This window comes from Pelodiscus sinensis, chromosome 14 (genome assembly GCF_052426305.1).
Source record: "Pelodiscus sinensis isolate ZL-2025 chromosome 14, ASM5242630v1, whole genome shotgun sequence".
In the NCBI taxonomy this organism is placed as follows: Eukaryota; Metazoa; Chordata; order Testudines; family Trionychidae; genus Pelodiscus; species Pelodiscus sinensis.
The window spans coordinates 2,051,851-2,074,022 of NC_143065.1; the positions used below are offsets into that span (position 1 = coordinate 2,051,851).

The 22,172-nt window shown below is 40.0% G+C and overlaps 1 protein-coding gene and 1 long non-coding RNA gene across 3 annotated transcripts in view; one reads left to right on the forward strand and one right to left on the reverse strand.

Moving 5' to 3' along the window:
• Window positions 1–22,172, forward strand: part of ENTREP2 (endosomal transmembrane epsin interactor 2) — a 349,968-nt gene that overhangs the window by 102,929 nt on the left and 224,867 nt on the right. For both annotated transcript variants that reach the window (XM_075897721.2, XM_075897722.2), the window contains exon 2: window positions 16,381–16,437. In XM_075897721.2, the coding sequence (XP_075753836.2) occupies window positions 16,381–16,437 (57 nt within the window). The remainder of the gene's footprint in view (window positions 1–16,380; window positions 16,438–22,172) is intronic.
• The window catches only part of LOC142818364 (uncharacterized), a 30,443-nt gene continuing 19,346 nt past the window's right edge, over window positions 11,076–22,172 (reverse strand). The window contains exons 3-4 of the long non-coding RNA XR_012895868.2: window positions 17,704–17,769; window positions 11,076–12,066 (exon numbers count right to left, since the gene is read on the reverse strand). This is a non-coding gene — a long non-coding RNA (uncharacterized LOC142818364). The remainder of the gene's footprint in view (window positions 12,067–17,703; window positions 17,770–22,172) is intronic.

Here is a 22,172-nt window from a genome sequence, read left to right on the forward strand (position 1 = left end):
CTTCTGTATAACAATATCACAAATATACAGTTAGAAAAACTGTTACAAATCTTTTTCTTCCCATAAAACCATGCAAAATATTATTTGTGTGCTGTTCGTTTTCAAGTTAGATTGATATGAATTGTGGAGACTGGGAAATCTTGCTAACCTTAATACTGTTTTTACAAAGTTAAAATACTTTTGTTCAGAATTAAGGAGACTTTTATTTCATTTTGATTATGCAAAAGAAATAACTCTGTCAATGTCATACAGATTTTACAACATAAAAGTTCCAACCAAAATCATATACATTTGATTCCTTTTGAGAGTCTTTGTATGCGTGTGTTGAAAATTTGTACTTATCAAGGACTTTTAAAATTAAGAGGACATCTACAGACAAGCTAATTAGGCAAGATATTTCATTGCCTATGAGAAAATGATTGAGCTATTGAACTGTACAGTCTGTGCATTTTATAAAACAAATGACACTGAGTACTTTGTCCCAGATACAGAGGGTCCTCACTATAAGTCCAAGATACGTTTAAAAAAACTTGGACTTATAGCAAAACAACTTAAAGCGGGGAATTTTTTTCCCGTGTCTGACTTCCATTTAAACAAATTGGGGGGAGTGTTTTGCATGACTTATAGTGGGGAATGGGAGGATTTATACTGCATCAGTTCCTACAAATGTCAATGACTTTAGTGTGGAACAGATGTATACTGGGGTGACTTATAGCGGGGACCTTCTGTATAGCTAAACTGATTATTAGAGGATTTAATATATAGTACACAACAAAAATATTTTGCTACCGCACCTGATGTCTGGTGCAGTAGAGATTTAAAAAAATATTTTGTGTCCATTTTTTATAAAAGATACTTAACATGTGGTTTTAGTCTGTGTACTGATCAGTAGAAATTCAACAGACCATTCTTCTATGTATTCAGTCATATATGCTCACTTAAATGAGAAAAGTAAGGGTGGTTTTTTTATTCCTTTTAACAAAGCCAAGATAACACAGCTTAGTCTTAGTGAGTGTCCTCATCAGAATTGTTTTCAAAATTCCAGTCAGTTTACTCCCTGTGCAAGCTGATTATGAAGACTGTGAGTTTGCAACGGTTTAATCTAGGGTGTAATTGTAAAACAAGTTGGACAAGTTTCACTAAAATTCTAATTCACAGAACTACTATTGCTGTTAGTGATGCACAAAATGGAAAGAACCTAATTTGACTCAGAATCCTTGAGTGTTGCAGAGCAATAAGGAAAAAAAAATAGTGTAAACATAAGCACATTGGATACAGCAGTCACTGAGAGATAACAGCCATGGACTCCTGGGGTGTGTCTACACTGCACCTGGAGCTCAAAATAAGCTACATAATTTGAGCTATGGTCTGGGGGGGAAGCAGCTAGTGCAGGGTTGCCTCACCCCGTTTGTAAGTAGGGATCTGATGTAAGTCGGATCCATGTAACCCGGGGACTGCCTGTATTGGTATTATATTCATTTCCATTTTATAATAAATGCTACTGGATAGTAATGCATATTAGAAAGGAATGCATTTTGAATATATGCTTCTTGGCGTGTACAGTATACATTTATGGAACAATATAAAGTTCCCACACTACATTCTTAAGATATTTATGAACTTATGTATACTTTTAGATAGAAGCTGTTGACTTTCATGCTTCCTTGTGTTTCTTTTAGTTTAACAGATTCCGCTGACAGGACTCAAGTGCATTTTAACAGTCAAATTTGAGTCTTTGTTTTTGAACTGTTATCAATAAAAGTGTACTTTTCACATGGCATGCTCAGGGTAAAAGAGTTGAATCCTTATGGTGTCTTGTATGGGAGGTACCAGTATGTGGAGCTTTACTGGATTGGGGTTGGGGGGAACAGGAGAGTTGCTTTATAAATACATGGGCATTTAGCATTTCATATCCTGAGCTTCATGAGTTGTTACAAGGGTTAGCAGACACTTAGATTAGTATTTTCTAGTTCCAGCATGTTTTCTCTCTCCTCTGCCATCATTTTTGAAGAGGTCAGCATAGCAAAGATTATACTGCTTTGACTTTTTGTTCAGGAAAACAGAATTGTTGTAGCAGAAAATAAATTGATTGATTGGTATAATCCAGGCTGGAATGACAGTGTATGTTTAGTAATGAATATTGGACAAGCAAACTAACATAACTGAAATACAACCATAAGGGCTTCCCCATAGCTTTTAGATTAGACTCCTAGACGAGAAATCAAGAGAGGTGAAGAATAAATGAAAGGATTATTTGTAAATCTATATTCTAAGATATAAATGTGTAAGAACTGTGGTTAATCCTGCAGACACTTGTTTGGTCTGGTGCTTCCTACCAAGAATAGTCTTGAGTAGAGTAGATACCTCTATGCTCAGTCATGTTGACAGGATCAAGACACGCAGTTGGACTGAAATACATTGATACTTACAAATGAGTAAATAAAAGAAGCAATACTGTCTTCCTAGTAGAGATTGTGTAAAAGCACGTCTCCATAAACCATTCCCACTCTAGACTGACATCTTTGTAATAGAGTGTTGCTAGGGAATGTTGCTAGGCATTAGCTGTCCTTGCTTAGGGATGATTAACCAATTGCATGTAATAGTAACAATTTAAATACATTTTAAAAATCCTTTATTTAAAAAATGGCAATGCAAAAATCATACACTTTTCTGTTTGGCTGATAACTCATAAGATATTAAAAAAACTAAATCTTTCTGAAATGCAAGATGTCACCATTTTTTAATTTTGTTTTTGTTATGGGTATTGCTCTCCTCTGTTAAAATGAATGGTCTGTACTTTTAAGAATAAAAATATTAGAGAGTTGGTACTAACAGATTTGTGGCTATACAAGTGAAAGCTAATTTTAAAGTGGTATAATTTATCGCAAATGTTGAGGGTAAACTGTTATATTCTAGATTAGGTATTGCAAATAAAATCATACAAATTATCAACAACCATAACAGCAGTTTTAAAATATATGCACAAGAACAACGATTTATATACCTTATAAAGATATAAAGGCCAAATTCTGCTATCAGATATATAATCATGTTAAACTGTGTTTTTATTACAGCAATTCTATTTTCAGTGTTTAATTGAGCTCTTATTTCAAAGTTCCTTGACTCCTGTAGTCATGAGTCCACATTTATTTGAAAAAATTAGAATAATTCAAGATGGACAAAGAAGATATGCTAGGTGACTTAGTCCGTTCTTGAGTGGAAAGTGAACAATCTCATAAGTATGTAGTATGCTATTGAACCACATTCAAATTTTATTTTTTTACAGGAGTTTGAAGAAATTGTAGCAAGACTATAACAAGTACATTTAAACATTGGCAATATTTGGGTTAATTTCTTGGATAAGGTTCCTTGCATTGTAGTACAGAGGCCAGATTTCTTTGGGTTACTTTTGTATAGCTGTGAACAAGGAGCATTTCCCTGCTCCTGATAACAGGCTGTTTGGCTGCTTTTTTAGATCATGGGATTGGTTTGGTCTTACATGAATATCCTTAAGCAATTTTGTAAAAAGAAAGATATTTCTGACACTGTTTAAACTGGGAAGTAATGTGGAATTTTATCCTTTGTGCTCTCCTGTTTCTTCATTAATTCTGGTTCTTCTCAAAATAGCAAAGAGAAACAAGGAAATTGTAGAATTTTGAGGTATGTATCTAGGCACAGTTGCATCTCTCTTGAGTAACATATGTTTTGTTCTGCCTCATAGGGTGAGTGCAACAAGAGCTTCTTCTTTTTCTTCTTGCCCTCTAGGTTTTTTTTATACCTAGCAGGATAATTCTCAGCCAGTGAAACTTGCTCCCTCCCCCCCAAAATAGATAAAGTATTACAATCTACTAGTACCATGTCTCTGCTTTTTAGTGTGAAGGATCAAAATCTTTATGGTAATAGGCTTATAGACATCACACTGCTTAAATGAAGACTATGAGTAGCAATGGCCAGTCCAACTGGTTTTCTCTTCCTTCTCTGTTAGAGAAGTTTTACTCCCATCTTTATTACTCCTTGAGTTGTCTTCCCTCATTGATATGGAGTAGGTGATCTTTCTGTACAAATAGAAACCAGACTTCCCAGCTCATAGAGGCCTTAATTGAGTGTCCTAACATAACACAGGAAGTCTGTTGTAGAGCTGGCATCTCTGTTATAAGGACGTACTTTACAATGTCTAGATGTAATAGCAGTGACATCTGAAAAAGGGAACATGTATTCAATCTGTCCCCTCAGAGCATTGAACCATGATAGATAAATGTAAAAGGAAGAGAACCTGACCAGAGGGCTAAGGGACACAGAAATTTAAGGATTTGGATTTAGTGGAATGCTTGGGCAAAAAGATGCATTATGCCAGTGGAGTGAGCCAGAAGTGAATGCCAGTTACTGCAAACACCATGCTCCCAACAAGTTTCAAATTTCCAACCCAAAAGTAGGTGGTGATCTGGTGAGAGATAACGAAAGGCAAAACCATTTGAGGCTTTATTGATAGCACCCAACACTTACATTAGAGCCAGTGCTGAGCTAAGAGCATCGGTGTAGAATGTTCTTGGCCTACCCAACTCAAAAGGATGTGGAGTTTTTGTATTCTGGCTTTAAAAATCACCTCCAAAATCAGACTTTCTCTCTCCCCTTAGAGATGTTAAGTTCTATGTAAGCTTTCTTCAGCGTCCTTGGATTCTCTTTTCCTTAGAATCCTAATTTGTCAGGGAGGTTTGTATGCAGTTACCTCTGTTCCTCTATAAGATGAACCAGTGAATACTGATTCTGTTCTGTCAGCCTCTTAAACCATATTTCACAAAGATAAGAGAGGTTAGATCACAGTCCCTTGATTTGTTTCTAAATGTGTTTACTGATTTCCATCTCATCCAAGAGATTGTTCTCCCCTGCTTTTGTCGCTTACGTTCTAAAGATGTGCAGATAAAGCACATATTTTTAGAAAGGAAGCTATGATGTTTTATCTCAATAGAACAATGAGTTTTATATTGGCAAACAGCTCTTTATTCAGTTCAAGCCAAAAATGTATTTTGAAGGAATACTGGCAGGCCAAAGTTAGTTTCTAATTTAGATTTAAAGACTAATTTAAAAGAGAGCTGCCATTTATTTTCTAGAGTCCAATATTTTATCCAGAGTCCCTTGAAGCATTTTGGAGTGCAAATGCTGTAGTACTGTGAAATTGCCTGGACACAGACAAATCTGTTTTCACTGATCCATAGTGAAAGAAACAATCAAAGTGCAAAACAATGCAGTGACAGATAAATTAAACATATATATCCCTTCAGTTTTAAGCAATGGAAGTGTCTTATTAAGAAAAGAGAAGAAATTTGTTTTCTTTGTTGTTAATTATGATTTTAACTTGAGTCTGCCTTTTTAATTGCTTTTTGAAGAAAACATACTGAAGAACAAGGTATGTTGTAAAGGTTTATGCTTGTATAAGACTCCAGACATATCAGGAAAATTAAGACCTATAATTCACAACGTATAGTTGTAAGATAGATGTTATAGTTTAGCATTACTCAGGCAATTTTTAACATTATATTGTGTAATCAATCTGTAAGTGTTTACCGTGTCTTTCTTAATGTAAAGCTTTTGAAGGTTTAAATGTTCTCTCAGAAACCCGAGGAAAAAAATTATGGCAGTGTTTTTTTTTTAACTTGAAGCTGTCTTGTCAGAAATGCATTTTCAATCGTTAAAAAAATTCTTACTGCCATTTTAGTTATGTTTCTGGCCTCACCTATTTTTAGTCCGGATGGGGAGACTTTGGTCCAAACTCTGGATTTCTTCTAGAGTTTGTAATTGTAACTACTGCTCTTTACTGCTGTTTCAATAGTTGTTTATAGATTTGATTCATCTTAGCAGTAGAAGTTTTAACTTGGTTCAAAATGGTTTATCACGTTGATCAATATCTGGCTAGACCATATTGAATGATGATTTGTCACCTCAGTAGATTTTACAAATTTATAGATGTACTGGAAAGCATAAACCAAAGCACTGAACAGAAGTGATTTGCTAAATGTTCTTGAGGAATCTGTATGCTTGGTTTTGAGGCTTTTAAAACATGAATATGCTTTGACTTGTTTTGTTGCTCAGGTCTTACACATTAGGTTTCTTGCCTGTTGCATTCTCTGTCCATTAATGGATTTGAAGTGCAGAGTCCCATGTTTTTGAAACTCAGTCAAGATCCTATTTGTTTAGTTGTGCTTTCAGTTAGTTTGGTGTATTGCTGCAGGTTGAACCCTCTAATCCAGCACTTTCTGGGTGTGTCTAGACTACACCTCTCTGTCAACAGAGTGATATAGATTAGGCACATCGAAATTGTTAATGAAGGGGGGGATTTAAATATCCCGTGCTTCATTAGCATAAACATGTCTGCCACTTTTTTTGAAACGGAGGCTTTTCGAAAAAAAAGGCGGTCTAGATGGGCATCTTTTGAAAAATAAACCCTTTTTCGAAAGATTCCTTATCCCTCATAAAATGGGATTTTCAGGATCTTTCAGAAAACGGTTTATTTTTCGAAAGATACACATCTAGACTGCCATTTTTACAAAAAAGCTCCGTTTCGGAAAAAAGCGGTGGCCATGTTTATGCTAATGAAGCACGGGATATTCAAATCCCTGCTTTATTAGCAATTTCGATGTGCCTAATCTACATCTCTCTGTCGACAGAGATGTGTAGTCTAGACACACCCTCTGGTCCGACAACATCTGTGGTCTGGCATGATTTTAGTTAGCCAGATGTCCACTTATGGGTGTAGCCAGGTTTCTCGTGGTCTCATAAAGTGTGTTTACAGCCACCCGTCCTGGCTTATATTGCATGATAAACATGTAATGTTAAGTATAAATGTTGTTTTATTAAGTGTATTTAAAATCCTAGAAAAAAGGGGGTGAGTTTCAGTGATTAACTTCACTCTACTATAAAACAGGTTATGCTGATGATTCTAACATTAACTGATTCCATCACATACTGTTTTACTCTTTTAGAAGTTGAGAAATCAGGGAACTGTTATATATGCAGAAAAAAAGCAGATCATCTGAACATATAACACCAACTTTAATAAGAAAGTAGGAACATGCGTAGGTAGCAGTATCCCTTAACGGTTTTCTCGAGTGTGAAGCTGCTTATCATCAATATACTGTTTATAAAAGTAGAATCCATAGAATTATCCACACTTGAATAGGCATAAATGTTGCATTCGTCTATCACAAAAGTTCATTTAATATTGTAATTCCATTGTTTTAAGACATACAGTTCTGTAAATTAGTTCTCATAATCATACTTTGATAGCTTTTTCATTACATTTAATGGAATTAATGTTCTATATCAACAAGTACATTGTTTTTATTGTTCAAAGGGGAAATTTGCAAAAAAGAAAAGGATCAGAGAATGTGTTCTGTTTAGAATGCTTTATGTAAAATGTAGAGTGGGAGAGAGGAAAGCTGATAGTTTCAAATTTGACAATAGACTATATCACCTAATCTGTTCCATATCCTAATTGTAGCATTTTAAATTTATAGAGACCACATATTTGACTGACTGCAGAGAACTGCAACTCTTAAAAGAATACTGTCAGTGGTTTAAAAAAAATCTCATTGTGGTTATTCTCTGTTGCATGCAGTCCCTTGACTTGAAAATAAATTTGCCTTCCATTGTTTTTGTCTTTCTTCAGTATGCAAGCATTAAGGTAAATGTCTCCTCTCCATGCATGAGCACAACTTGCACTAATGATGATGGGAATTTCATGTGCACACTGAGAGGCATTTGTAGTCCATGTACATTGTTGTATTTCTAATGCAGAAGAAGGTGGTAGAGATGTTATCTGTTAGTTTTCTGTCTGTGTATTGCCACCATTACTGCATACCACCATTTCAGACCATTACTGCAGAATGTGCTGCTATAGGAATAGAGGTTTGTTAAAGGAAACTCAAAAACTCTGTGTGGATATTTTACATCAGTATAGGAGAACTGTTTTTTTTTCTTTTTGAATGATGATATAATTTTTTTAAATGTGGGAAAATAGAGGGCATTTTCCTCACATTGTTATGGTTTGAAGGCAGGCCTAAATTAGTTGCCAGTGTTCCTTTTTATTAAATATTCATGTTTTTACATCTACTATATATTTTAGAGAGTTTATCTGTTCGATGAAGAAATCTTCCTAAATGATAGGAAATTCGTATATAGCTTCCTCTTATCATAACTTAAAGCAAGGTAAGGGATGGTTGTGCCAGAAAACCATGATGTTGTTGGAAACCAAATTAACTATAGCTCTTTTTTTTGTTAAAACATAGCAAATGATAAGAGTTTACAAGGATGAAGAACAAATACAGCCGCTCCCTGAGTTGCGAACAGTTGAGTTATGACCGTTCGCACTTACGACCAAAGCTTCCACGGAGCGGTCGTAAAGGCGGTCCCCAAGTTACGAACGCGACCCGCGCTTATGAACAGCGCGATCACGTGTAACTCAGTGGGGTCCGAGTTACGAACAGTTCGAGTTACAGACCAAATGTTGGTCTGTAACTTGTTCGTAACTCAGAGAGTGGCTGTACACTTGATGGAATTCCCATTTTAAAAATTTGGTAAAAAATTAAACGGAAAACTTCTAATCCCTTTTTAAAGAATTCTCAAAAGTTAACATCCATAAAAGTACCACTGTATTTTTGAAAAACACAAACATTCAAATAAAGTATGCATATTATCCTTTAATTTACAAAAAAAACCTCAACCCTTAATTGAGTTAAGAACACGAGCAAAACTAGGTGAATCTGCTTTTGTTAAGTATGAGAAAAACAAATATGGAAAATCACTACAGTATATATTAGGTGCATTAACAAATTGCTGACTCTTAACAAACAACTAATAGTCTTACAGCACCTTACAGACTTAGGGTGTGTCTAAATTACATGGCTCCGTTGATGGAGCCATGTAGATTAGGCTGATCGGCAGAGGGAAATGAAGCCGCGATTTAAAGGTGTATCTGCGCTGGTCGACAAAGGCTTCCTTGTCGACAGTGGCACGTCCGGACTGCCCCGATCTGCCGACAAACAGCTGATCATCAGCTGGTTGGCAGAGCGCGGCAGCCATTTAAATTTAAATGAAGCCACGATTATTTAAATCGCGGCTTCATTTCCCTCTGCCCATCAGCCTAATCTACATGGCTCCATTGATGGAGCCATGTAGTTTAGACATACCCTAACAAAACATGTAGATGGTATCATGAACTTTCATGGGCACAGCCCACTTCTTCAAATGAATTCAGTTATTTAAGGTCCAGTTTCCACTGTTTGGTTTTTTATGTCATTAGGATGTGGAATGTAGCGGGCCATCCAGCCAATGTCTTCATTCATACCTCTGTTATTGGAATCAGACTTGTAAAAGAAGTTAAGTTCTAAGGCTTCCCTGTGGACTTGGCTTGTGAAATTGGCCTGAAATACATTGGAGGGGTTTAAGTTGTGGGCTGTAGTTGATGACAAGTAGTGACCTGTTGTTTTCTTTTCGGGGCCTGTCTTGAAATAGCTGGTATCTGGGTACTCTTCTGGCTCTGTCAATCTGTTTTTTTCACTTCTGTGTGTGGGTATTTCAGTTTTAAGAATGCTCTATATAGATCCAGTAGGTGTTTGTCCCTGTCTGTGGGATTGGAGCAAATCCAGTTGTATTTTAGGACTTGGCTATAAACAATAGATTTAGAAATGTGTCTTGAATGGAAGCTAGAGGCATGAAGGTAAGTGTAATGGTTGGTACGTTTCCAGTATAAGGTGGTGGAAATGTGTCCATCATGTAATTGTACTGTAGTGTCAAGCAAGTGGATGTCTCCTGTGGACTGGTCCAGCCTGAGGGTGATGGTGGGGTGGAAGTTATTGAAATCCCTGTGAAATTCTTCAAGCGTCTCTTTCCCGTGGGTTCATATGATGAAGATGTCATTAATGTAGCATAAGTATAAAGTAAGGGTGCTAGGGGATCAGAGCTGAGGAAACATTGTTTAGGTCAGCTATAAAGACGTTGGCATAGTGTGGGGCCATGCGGGTGCCCATGGCTGTGTCACTGACTTGAAGATATAAATTGTCTCCAAATCGGAAATAGTTGTGAATGAGGACAAAGTCACAGAGTTCTGTAACCAGGTGTGCAATGGAGTCACCCGGGATGGTGTTCCTGACAGCCTGTAATCCATCTTCATGTAGAATGTTGGTGTAGAGCTTCTATATCCATGGTGGCTAGGATGATGTTTTCAGGAAGATTACTGATGTTCTGTCTGTAGTTTCCTCAAGAAGTCGGGTGGTGTCTCAAAGATAGCCAGGTGTGCTGGCAACATAGGGTCCAAGCAGAGCATCAGTATAGCCAGATAATCCTGTTGTAAGTGTACCAGTGCTTGAGATGATGGGTCATCTGGGATTTCTAGGTTTGTGTATCTTGAGTAGCAAATAGAAAACTCCAGGTTGAGGATTAGGGGTTGTGTTTGTGTAGATTTGGTCCTGAGTTGTATCAAGGAGTTTCATGAGCAGTTGTTTTAGGTTTTTGGGGTATTCTTTAGTGGGATCAGAGGAGAGGAGCCTCTGTTGGTGAGATGTCAGGCAGCTTCCTGTTCATAATCTGTTCTGTTCATGATGACAACAGTGCCCCTTTTGTCAGCCTCTTTGATTATGACGTTAGTATTGTTTTTGAGACTGTGCATAGCATCGACAGGTTATAAGTTACATCTTGTTGTTTGCTGACAATGTCAGCCTATGCACATTTGTGAAAGCAATCGATGTAGATTCCTGGCAGAGGAATGTGTCCTATTTCGAGGACTCTCCTTCTGACCCATCACCCCCACATATATTATTCAGTTCTGTGGAGATCTGGAAGCCTATTTTCGTCACCTCTGTTTAAAGGAAGATTTCCAGCACACTGATGAAACACACTGACCTTGCAGCTCTCCCCAGCCAATCCCACAAGAGGAAGACATCTATGTGGACCCCTACTGAGGGTAGTAATGAGAGTCTTGATTTCTACATTGACTGCTTCCGCAAACGCGCTAGAACCTCAGCCTGTGCTACCATCAAGTACCAACAGTTTCAGGAGGCATTATGCTGGGAATGCCTGGAAGCTGCCAGAATAGCTGTAGTGAAAATAGATCCCTTGGCAACCTACTTACCCCTCCTCACATCCCAGTCCCAGTTTCGTAATCATGCCTGAGGACATCAGTTCCCCCATCTCCTGATACAGCTGAGAAAGAATTAAGCGAGGCTCCTCCACAGCCCCTCCCCCAACACATGGCGTTAGTGTCCAGTTCCTATTGGCAAAATATGGGGTGAGTGGTCCCCTAACTCCTGGGAGAGGAAGGTAATCAGTGAAGAGAGCCTAATTAAGGTTTCTGCTAAAGCCTAATGCACTCAGCACAGGGTTCCAGCAGCCTATCCTTACACAGCGATTCCATAAGGGACTGGAGTGTCCCATCGGGGCAGATGACCGTTTTGCGGGGCCCCGGATAGCATAATTCTGCGGCCCCCCCCTTTGCCACGGCGCATGCGCAGGGCTTTTTGAAGCCCGGGGCCCTGGGTGTCCGCCCCACTCCCCCTGCCCTATATCCGCCCCTGTGTCCCATCTTGCATGATAGGAAAGAGTGAGCTGGATTGGGCTCCCTTATGACCACCCTATGCATGCAGATGGTGCTGGCAGCCCTTTTCCCAACTCTGGAATCTACTTTCTCTTAGTAAAGAATGCGTATAAGTGAAGAGCCAATTTTACATTTGGGGCGCCAGTGAGATCCGTGATTAAATAGAGTTTTGTAGAGTGAAAAATGGGAAACAATGTGTAATAACCAGAATGATAATTGCAGCTTTGTGTTTGGGAACTGTATCGTGGTAACACTGAAGACATTGTTGCAGCATGAATATCAGTGGAGGGGGCTTTTTATAAAAGCCCGAGTTGTTCTTGACCCTTACATAGTGAACAAGCAGGGAGGGTTCCCGGAGATTCCTATTCAGGTACATCTTTCAGGCCCATGTAAAGACCAGGCACAACAGCATGTCAGCAGACCACAGGGACTGCACCCTTCCTCCTTCTCCAGTGCCCTAAATGTGGCAGATAGGTGCAGACCTGCAGAGTGGGAAATAGAAATAAAGCAGAATTGTTGCAGACAATTAAAAATTGTAGAAATAAATTTTGACCAATAGGAATTAGGGTTGCCAGGTGTCCGGTTTTGAATCAGACAGTCCAGTATTTGAGCTTTCTGTTCAGGAAACAAATTGAGAAAATATAAATGAGAAAATACAAATGTCCAGTATTTTCTAAATAAGATGTAATGTAGATTGTGATGTAATGTCAAGTGTGTCCGGTATTTTTGTTGAAACCATCTGGCAACCCTAATAGGAACATCAAATATAACAAATCACCTTTTGAAATTACTCACGTATATTGGGTTGAGAACTAGTGGCTGTTTGTGCACGTATGCCTGGTTTATTACTTACCATGTTATTTTTCCTAAAAGTTTTTTAATGGCTATAGTTTGTCAGCCCATTTGTTTAATTGAGAGTATGTTGCTGTCAAGCCTGAAGTTGAACTTGCTAATCATGTCATTTTACCTTTATGAGTGCAATTCTGCCTTACAAGATTACCGACCCAAGGACACTTATCATCAGCATCATAAAAGGCTATCTAGCTATCAGAACAAATTTAATTAACCACAAAAAATAAATTCATTTTCTTTGCCTTGGCCAACATTCAGAAATATATAGTACTGTAGAAAAATGTCAGCAATAAGGGATGTCTCGCATGTATGACATGGGAAACATTGGACAATACAAGCTATTAGGGATGTAAAAATGCGTTTAAAAACGTAACCACATAACTGCTAAAAATCATAGTGGTTACACAGTTACATACACTGTAGTATAAAAGCTTGAATAAGGTGCTTTCCTGGGAGCGTGGCCAACAAGGGTAGCAAGGAGACCCTTCGCTGCTGGCCCTGCTCCCAGGGAGCTAGCATCTAACCTGCAGCGGAGGTGAGAGGTGGGGGCAGCTGGACCTGCCATGGACAGGCTCTGGCAGGCCCTTCTGGGCTGCAGCAGCCCCCTGCCAGAGGCAGTCAGGGAGCTGCTCCAGCCTATACCTACCTGTTACCAGAACTAGTAAGACTCACTCATTAAGCACGAGGCTTACTGATTAATCAGTTAACCTTTAACATCACTACAAACTATACACAACAAAGCCTGGCATTATCTGCATATTGACTTTAATACGATAATCCATAACTTGATTTTAATTTATTTTATTTTCCTGAGTTTTCCCCTGTTGTATATGTATTTTGCTCAGATGCCAACACTGAAATTTCACAGTGAAAACTGTCTTTAATGTATGCAGGTGCTAAAAGAAATATGAAAAAGATACCTTTTCCAACGTATGCTTTTCTTAAATAAAATGTTCAGCAAACTTAAATGCCATCAAATCTAGTTGTTGTAAAATATATTGTTCCAGAGCATGACATTAATATTTTGTTGTGTAATAAACACACTAAAACATTTGACTTAGTGTCTTTATATCATAAAAAGATACAAATATTTTTAATGCCATCATCCTCCCTTGGGAAACCTGCATACTGAACCCCTCATCTCTAGCCCCTCTCCAGAGCAATGATTTAAACAAAGTAAAACAAACGTTTTTTGAATTAAGAACCCAAGCAACACCGTGTAAATCATCTACCTGGTAAATAGCAAAAGAATGCTCTAGCTGTGTAAGATGCCCCTTTTTGAGGTTTCTGGGTGAATTGCCACCACTGATGGAATGGTCCTGAGGCATATGGATATTGTGGAGGAGGTAGAATTCACTTGGCCTTTGTGCTTTGTAGCAGCTCCCTTGGCTATGGTCTTGTTAGAGGTGAGAGGGCAGAGCATAAAACGTTCAGTGCCTCTGCTGCTATGCTGTTCCTAGGAGCACAATGATCTCTTTCTGTGTTCTGCTTTTCCTTCCTAAAAGGGGATTGCACCATTGTAAATGAGGGTATAATGTAGCCTTCACCATTTTTGTTTCTGTATATTTTGTGTGAGAAGGAACGAATATGCTAAATTCTCAGGGAAACCTGTTCGGTTTGAATGGCTGGATCTTGGAGAGGATGCCACACTTTTATTTAACCTCAGCAGTCCATATGTGAGGGCACATCTTCACTTGCCATGCCAGAGATTGATGTTCTGGTGTTTGATTTAGCGAGTCTAGTATACACCTGTAAATCGAACGCTGGGGGCGGCTCCTCAGAGTTGCGAGGAGTAAGGGAAGCTGACAGGCACATTTGCCCCTGTCGGTCTTCCACTGCGGGGAAACTGCCAAGCTTGGCTTAAGGTAAGCAGACTCCTGCTACATATTCTGCGTAGCTGGAGTTGTGTACCTTAAGTCAACCTTTCTGGTCTACTGTAGATAGACCTGATCTGAGTTAACGTCTACTCAAAATTTGGCCCATATGAGTAATTTCCAAATTCTAATGATGTGCTTTATAAAACAAATTGCTCAGTTGCATAATGGAAGCTCCTTGCATTGATATAAGAAATAACCTTTAGACAATCACTCATCTGTCATATCACTGCCTAAGAACTGTCAATCGCCTGAAAAAATTGAGTCATCTTATAGACCACATTTTTTTCTTGCTGCAACAAAAGTCTTTCATGATGACTAATGGCATAATATTGCACATGAAGGCAAGGGATATATGTGTATGTTTTGGTAAAACAAGTTTAGTTCCATTATTGTCTGTGTCTGAATTGGTATGGCTACACATTGAGCTATTAGACATTGTAGATTGTAGAGATACTGGTTTTTGACTAGCACTAATACACTAACAAGTACATGGTCAGAAAAGTTAGGTTTTATTATTACAGAATGTTTGTGCTGATTTTCAACTACTTCTTATCTACTAAATTGCACTGGAGGACCATACATGACTGTTCTGTTGGTGCAAAATATCTTTCTAAAAGTTTTCTTTCAATTGATGTTGTTACAGAAAACATTAATTAAAATAATCCCTACAGCAGGTTAGGTGTTGTGACTTACTAGTGAATGGTGAGAAAATAATTCTGGGGCTTATTCTGAACCTATAGAACCAATCTGATCTGGAAATCAGATTGACATCTCTCTAGAAATAGAGGAGAGGGGTTGTGACACAGTACCGTATGTTTTCATCCACATCTATCTGGAAATAGAATGAGAATTCATAGATTTAAAGGCCAAAATGGATGATCATTATCTTGTAGTCCAGGATGATATGATCCTGTTTGCCAGAGTTAGCACCTGGCAGGCGGCACCACTATATTTACCTGTGCCTCTGCAGGTATGGGCAATTGCAGCTCCCATTGCCTGAGGATGGCTGTTTCCGGACCATGGGAGTTCTTGGAAGTGGTGTCCTAGTCTGTGCCACTTCCCGCAGCTCCCATTGGCCACAAATGGCTATCTGGAGCCAATGGGAGTTATAGTTGTGCATACCTGCAGAGGCGCAGGTAAATATAGCAGCAGCGGCCTGCCAGTGGCTAACCCTGGTGAACCACCACTGTTTTATTGCCCACTCCTACTCTAGTCTGATCTCCTATGTAACGCTGGCCATAAAACTTCTACCAAAATAATTCCTAAAACAGATCTTTTAGAGAAAACATTCTATATTGATTTTCAAAATTGTTAGAGATGGCAAATCCATCATTTCTCTTGATGAACTATTCTTACTCACGTTCAGCTGATTATCCACTATGACGCCAAATACTTTTAAGAGTCACTGCTTCCGAGGATAGAGTCGCTCATCTTGTACATATGGTCTACATTCTTTGGCTATGTCTAGACTACATCCCTTTTCTCAAAAAAGGGATGTAAATTAGACACTTCGAAATTGCAAATGAAGCCGAGATTTAAATTTCCCATACTTGATTTGCATAATGGCAGCCGTGGTTTTATTTCAAAATGGGGCTTTTTGATAGAAAAACGGCAGTTTAGACAGGGATCTTTCAAAAATAAAACCCTTTTTCAAAAGATCCTGTAAACCTAATTTTTTGAGGAGTACAGGATCTTTCGAAAAAGGGTTTTATTTTTGAAAGATCCCCATCTAAGCTGCCATTTTTCTATCAAAAAGCCCCATTTAAAAAAAAAAACGCGGTAGCCATTATGCAAATGAAGCGCAGGAAATTTAAATCCTGGCTTCATTTGCAATTTCGAAGTGTCTAATTTACATCCCTTTTTTGAGAAAAGGGATGTAGTCTAGACACAGCCTTTGTTTCAATAGCCAGTCTTGCAGTATTTCACCTTCCAGTCCCAACAGTTTTGGAAACCAATTAGGTTTCTTGCAGTTTGAATATTGTTCTTTTTCGAAAAAGCTACTGTAAGTTCTTTAGGTGTTAATATAAAATCTATGTCTCTTTGGTGACCCTTTTCACTTGATTTCAGGTGCTGTTGTCAGGACTCATTGGTGTTGTCTCATGGAAAAGGCCTCTCTCACTTGTGGTAAGTGAGAATGCTTTCTTAATCATGCCAGGCAGTTTCTTAACTGGCAATGGATTTTAAATATTTGCAACATGCTTAAAACTGTATATATCTCATCAGTTTCCTCCTTTGGCATTTGTGCAAACGTTTTCAGTGGCTTTGCCTTATGAGTTTGAATTCACTATGTTTTCACTTTGAATTTGGGGTCCAGTTTAGCTCAAATCTGTAAATAAAACTCAGTTGAAACCATTGAGTTTTGCTGAGTGTTTTTTATCAGACAAGCTGCACATTTCACAATAAGTGCAAACCAATAACCCAGTTATTGTTAAAAAAGTTAATGGGATTTAATTTGCAACTTAAATTGAGCCCAGGTAAGTATCATATATTTTACAGTTTTGTTTTGAACATTTCATACAGCTCTTATGTGGCATCCTCATAAACTGTGATTACTGTGTAGAATAAATAACTTATGGAAAGCACAGAGAATTTTTTACAATCAGAACATTGATGAACTTGTAACTTTCAGAATGTAGCCCTACCATTTGGATATTATACATTCACATGGAAGAAGCCTTTGAAGACACACTAAAAATTATACCTTCCATCTGTGTTATTGCTCTGTCTGTTTTATTCGATGTCCCCTTTAAGTAAAATAATGTCTTGCTAGTACAGGTTGAACCTCCCCCCCCAAATCTGGAACTCTCTGGTCTGGCAACATCCGTGGTCCGGCAGGGCAGAGGCTAGGGAGCTGGAGCAAGTGGCATCTGGGGAGCCCGCACCCTGGCCTGGAATCCCCAGCATTCATAGGACAAGGCAGCAGCCGGGGAGCTTCTGCCTAGGCTGGGGAACCCCAGGTGTTAGCGGGGCCACGTGGCCGGGGAGTCCCGGCCCCAGCTGGGGAATCCCCGGCTGCAGCTGAGCTGCATGTGGCCGGGCAGCCCTGGCCAGAAGCCCCAGGAAACCCCCTTTGGCAGCAGTGCTGGAGTGGATGGGCAGCCTCTGCTGCGGAGCCCCCTGGTTGAAGTGGTGTCTGGAATCCCCACAGTAGCACGACAGCCCTAGCAATAGGGTGGGGTCTCCAAGCAGCCCCATGCTGGGGAACCTGTGATGGTAGCAGGGCAGACAACACCTGCGTGGCCCCGGAGAACACCCTGGGAAACCCTGGAGCAGCGGGCAGGCAGCAAGGTGGGGAGCCATGCCAGGCCAGCTTTAGCAGGGCAGGTGACGGGGCAGGGAGCCCCAGGGAATGGAGCCCCTGAGTAGGGAAGGCAGCTGGGGAGAACTCACCTCTCCTAGTCTGGTAAACTCCCAGGTCTGGGACAGCTGGAGGGTGCTGGACCAGGGAGGTCCAATCTGTATTATTATAAAAAAGGCTTTGTTATATCACATTCTGATTATGAACTGAATAATTCTCATTAGATATGTTGATTAAAACACCAATGAAAAGACTTGGCATGATTTTAATCTTTAAGACATCTAATTTACTATACAATCATAGATGTTTTTGAAACAAGACCAGATTATGTTGCATGATCTTTCCCAATTTATGAACTAAAATAACATTGTTCATAAAAATTGCTGTTATTAACTAAAGAAAAGAAGTGTTTGGAACATATTCTTTTTAGAAGTGTATTCATATTTAACTGATGACCATGGATCGTATTTGTCATTATGTTAAAACACGGTACAGGTAATCAGTAAAGCTTTCTCTTGTTCAAATGGGAGGTATCCATCCAATATTGAATAGTATTCATTTTTATACCCTTTAGATAATAATTCAGCAAGCCCAGTTTACTGATGAGCTTAAAAACATTTAGTGATCCATGGAGGATAAGCAGCCTCAGCTGAATAATGTATCATGTTTCAGCTAATCAAGCAGAATGTTGAGAATGAATGCATATCACAAATAGTAGATATTTTCTCAACAAAATGAGCAACCAAAATGATACATGGAACCTGTCCATTAATTGGATATACTTAAGGTGATTCACTTAGGAAAAAAGGATTACCTTTTCCAAGAGCAAATTAAAACAAAACCTTGCACACTTTAGAATTTAAAATGCAACACTTTAGACCAAAACCAAATGTAATTCTTCTTCTGTGTTGTACATTAAAAATTCCTAAAATATATTATACTGTGAATATTGTATTGAAATCCAAGCATTTGCAGCAAAGGAGTTGTTTAAGGGGGTTCTATTTGTTTGTGACAGTAAAGGAAAACACATTTTATTGACAGTAACATAGCCATTAACAGGCCTGTGATTTATTGCCACGTCAGATTATTTTATTACTTTTTCCTCATGCTTGCAAAGGATTGAGATGCTACTGATATTACTGAACTGAATGATTTTGCTGTTTGTGTTAACTCTTTGTAAACTTCAGCAGCAGTAGAAACCAGACATCTAATTTGAATCAAAATAGTTCTCAATTATTTTAGCCACTTTGTTGCTTTTTCAGTATGTAGTTAAATTCTTTAAAACTTTCAAAATCAGATTTTTCAAATCTGTTATCTGTATGTAATTTCTTTGATTATTAATGCACTTGTTCATGCCAAAGACTGAGTATGCATTTAGCATTTAGTGTCTGTACAAACACAATTTTCAAGTAAGCTTTGAAGAGATGTATTCCTCTCTGAAATACTTATTGAATAGTAAGGGCTAACACCAGTATCCCCTCTAATTTTTTATATCCATGTGTGGAATGAATTCTGTTATGTGCAGATTTCACACTGTGAACACCCTCATATCAGTAGTGATAAACAGCCCAAGAGTTTCTGCAAGCACATGTTTGTAAGTGTTAGGACACTTAGGAGCCTACATGTTTGTGGTCAAACATACACGACTACACATGCACTGTCTCCAGATTGGCTAACTACATAAATCACAGAATAACCTAAATAAAATGCTAATATTACCCCACCAAAAGTCATGAAATCCCTGCAGTGGTGGGACAACACCAATGTGTGCATGGGTGTCCCATTCCAACAAGAAAAGACATGCATTCAGATCACCACTGATGCCTCTCTGATAGGTTGGGTGCATACTTAAACTGTCCCGAGCATGGAGTGCACACCTTGCTTGTTCAGCACTGGTACTGGAAGGTCATCCCTCAACTCCAAGTGCCATACCATGCATCAGTGTCGGGGAGAGACTCTCATCGGTCACCAGCTTCGACTCCAGCTCTGGCACCTGTCTCTGCCCACCTTCTGGCACTGAGGCATGAAACACCATCTTCTCTGCACACTAGGCACTGGCACCGGTCCTCCTTGGATTCATGGTCACAGCACCACACACAGGCACCAGCATCCCATCCTCATACACTGAGGTCTCATAGTGCCCCACCACACTCCCCCCGGCCCTGTTCCTGTTCTTCCTCCTTTCATTCATGGCCCCGATGCAGGGTTCCTCGGCTCCTCTGTGGTCTTCATCTTTGGCATTGTTATCCAAAGGAGAGTCCACCTTCTTCAGGGGAACCAGGCAAACACCTAGATATTTAACAGGCCACCAGATGCAGTGGCAGCCACAATGGCTACCTCCATCACAGTGGCTGTTTTGGAATTTTTGGACATATCATTAGGCCCAGGGACCACCTTCCATGACATTCGGGTTAGTGACTTTTGGTCCTCATCATCCCAAACGGCCAAGGACCACCTCATCAACTCCTTACCCAATGGATGCCTCTATTTCCACACTGCCTAGGATGAGTGACAGGGACATGCTGACTCATACAATCACTGCATCATGGCCAGGAGCTGCCTGGGCCTTCTTGGTCACATGGTGGCGTGCACATATGTGGTTGCGCATGCCAGACTGAGATTCAGGCTGGTCCAGGTTTGGCTTTTTTCAGTGTACTAGAGCAGGTACTAACTATTCCACTGAATGACCTCCAGTCCCTGTTATAGTGGGTGGACTTCTGGGTGGTGTACATGGGTGTCCCCTTTCAAGTGTCCCAGCTTGATGCTAGTCACAGATGCATTAGATCTCAGGTGGGGGGGGGGGGGGAGTGCATTTTGGGGTCGTGTGGACCCAAGACAGATGGTCAGATGACAAGATGCTCCAGCACATCAATGTCAAGGAGCTCAGGGCAGTTCATTTGACCTGTCCAACCTTCCACGCCACTATGGGAGGTCAAAGCATTACAGTTCTGACAGATAGTACCACTGCTATGTTTTATATCAACAAAGCTTTCCTATTCTGGAAACTTCTGATCTCCCAGGGATCCAGAATGTAGTGGCAGACTGCCTAGGCAGGTCCTTCCTCAGCCACGAGTGGCCAGTGAAGAATGATGTTCTCCACTCTATCATCTGCCACTGGGGAACTCCCCAGATTGATCTGCTCACAACAGACTTCAGCAGGAAATGCCCACTCTTTTGCACAATCTGGGGATGCAAAAGTTGCGTTCATGCTGTACTGGAAGATCCAGCTGTTGTACATTCCCTGTGCCCTGATTGACAGGGTTATTCTCAAAATCTGCAGGGAGAGAGCCATGTGGATCTTGATGGCACTGGCTTGGCCATGCCAGCACTGGTACACATTGGTCCTAGAGATGTTAGTGGAATCATCCATCGAGCTCTCTTTTTACCCAGACCTTATCTTGCAGAACAATGGGCATTTATGGTACCTGGACCTCCCATCCCTGCATCTCATGGCATAGAAGCTCCATGGTTAAATATCACAGAACTTTAAAGCTCCCTCCAGGCCCAGCAGATTCTTTTAGGCAATAGGCAGCCATTCGCCGGGGCCACTTACCTGGCTAAGTGGAAGACGTTCTCATGCTGGTGTAATGAGTACCAGGTCTCCCCATCCCAGACCTCCATTCCTCTCATCCTTGACTATCTCCTCCACCTGAAGGAGCACGGGTTAGCCCTTTCTTTGGTCAGAGTTTATATGGCAGCTATCTCTGAGTTACATCCTGGGAATGGGAGCAGCTTTGTTTTCATAAATCCCTTGGGGCTAGATACATCCTTTCCTCAGATGAAGCAACCGCTTCCGCATGGGACCTCATCTAGGTCCTTTCAAGACTGATGTACCCATGAGCCGCTAGCTTCTTGCTCGCTCCTTGACCTCTCGTGGTAGGTAGCTTTTCTGGTGGTGATCATGTCCACCAGAAGAGTTTCAGAGCTGAGAGCATTCACATCTGATCCATCTTATATGGTTTTCCACAGGGACAAAGTGCAGCCCAGGCCTCACCTGGTCTTCCTCCCTAAGGTGGAGTCACAGTTTCACTTAGGCCATCTTTCTCTCGGTGTTCTAGTCTAAGCCTCATGCTAGTGTACGACAACAGCTGGTGCACTCCCTGGATGCCCGTAGAGTGCTCACATTTTATATTTTATAAGCAAATGAAGAGCGCAAGAGAGTTCTTTCCATTTCCTCTCAGCACACTTCTTGGATCATGGTCTGTATCTGCAAATGCTATGAGTTAGCAGGTGTATCTGCACCTGCTATTACAGCACATTCCACAAGGGCCATGGCCTCTTCTATGGCCTTCCTAGCCCAAGTTCTGATTTGAGACATATGCAGGGCAGCTATTTAGTCCTCAATTCACACATTTAGGGCCCATTATTTCATTGATTGGCGGGCCCATAATGATGATACTGTAGGCAGGGAAATCCTTCAATCAGTGGCGAGCTAATTCTGAACCCACCTCCTAGGTTACAGCTTGGGTGTCACCTCAATTGGCATTGACATGAACGAGCACATGAAGAAGAAAAAATGGTTACTAACGTTTTGCAAGTGTTGTTCTTAGAGATGTGTTTT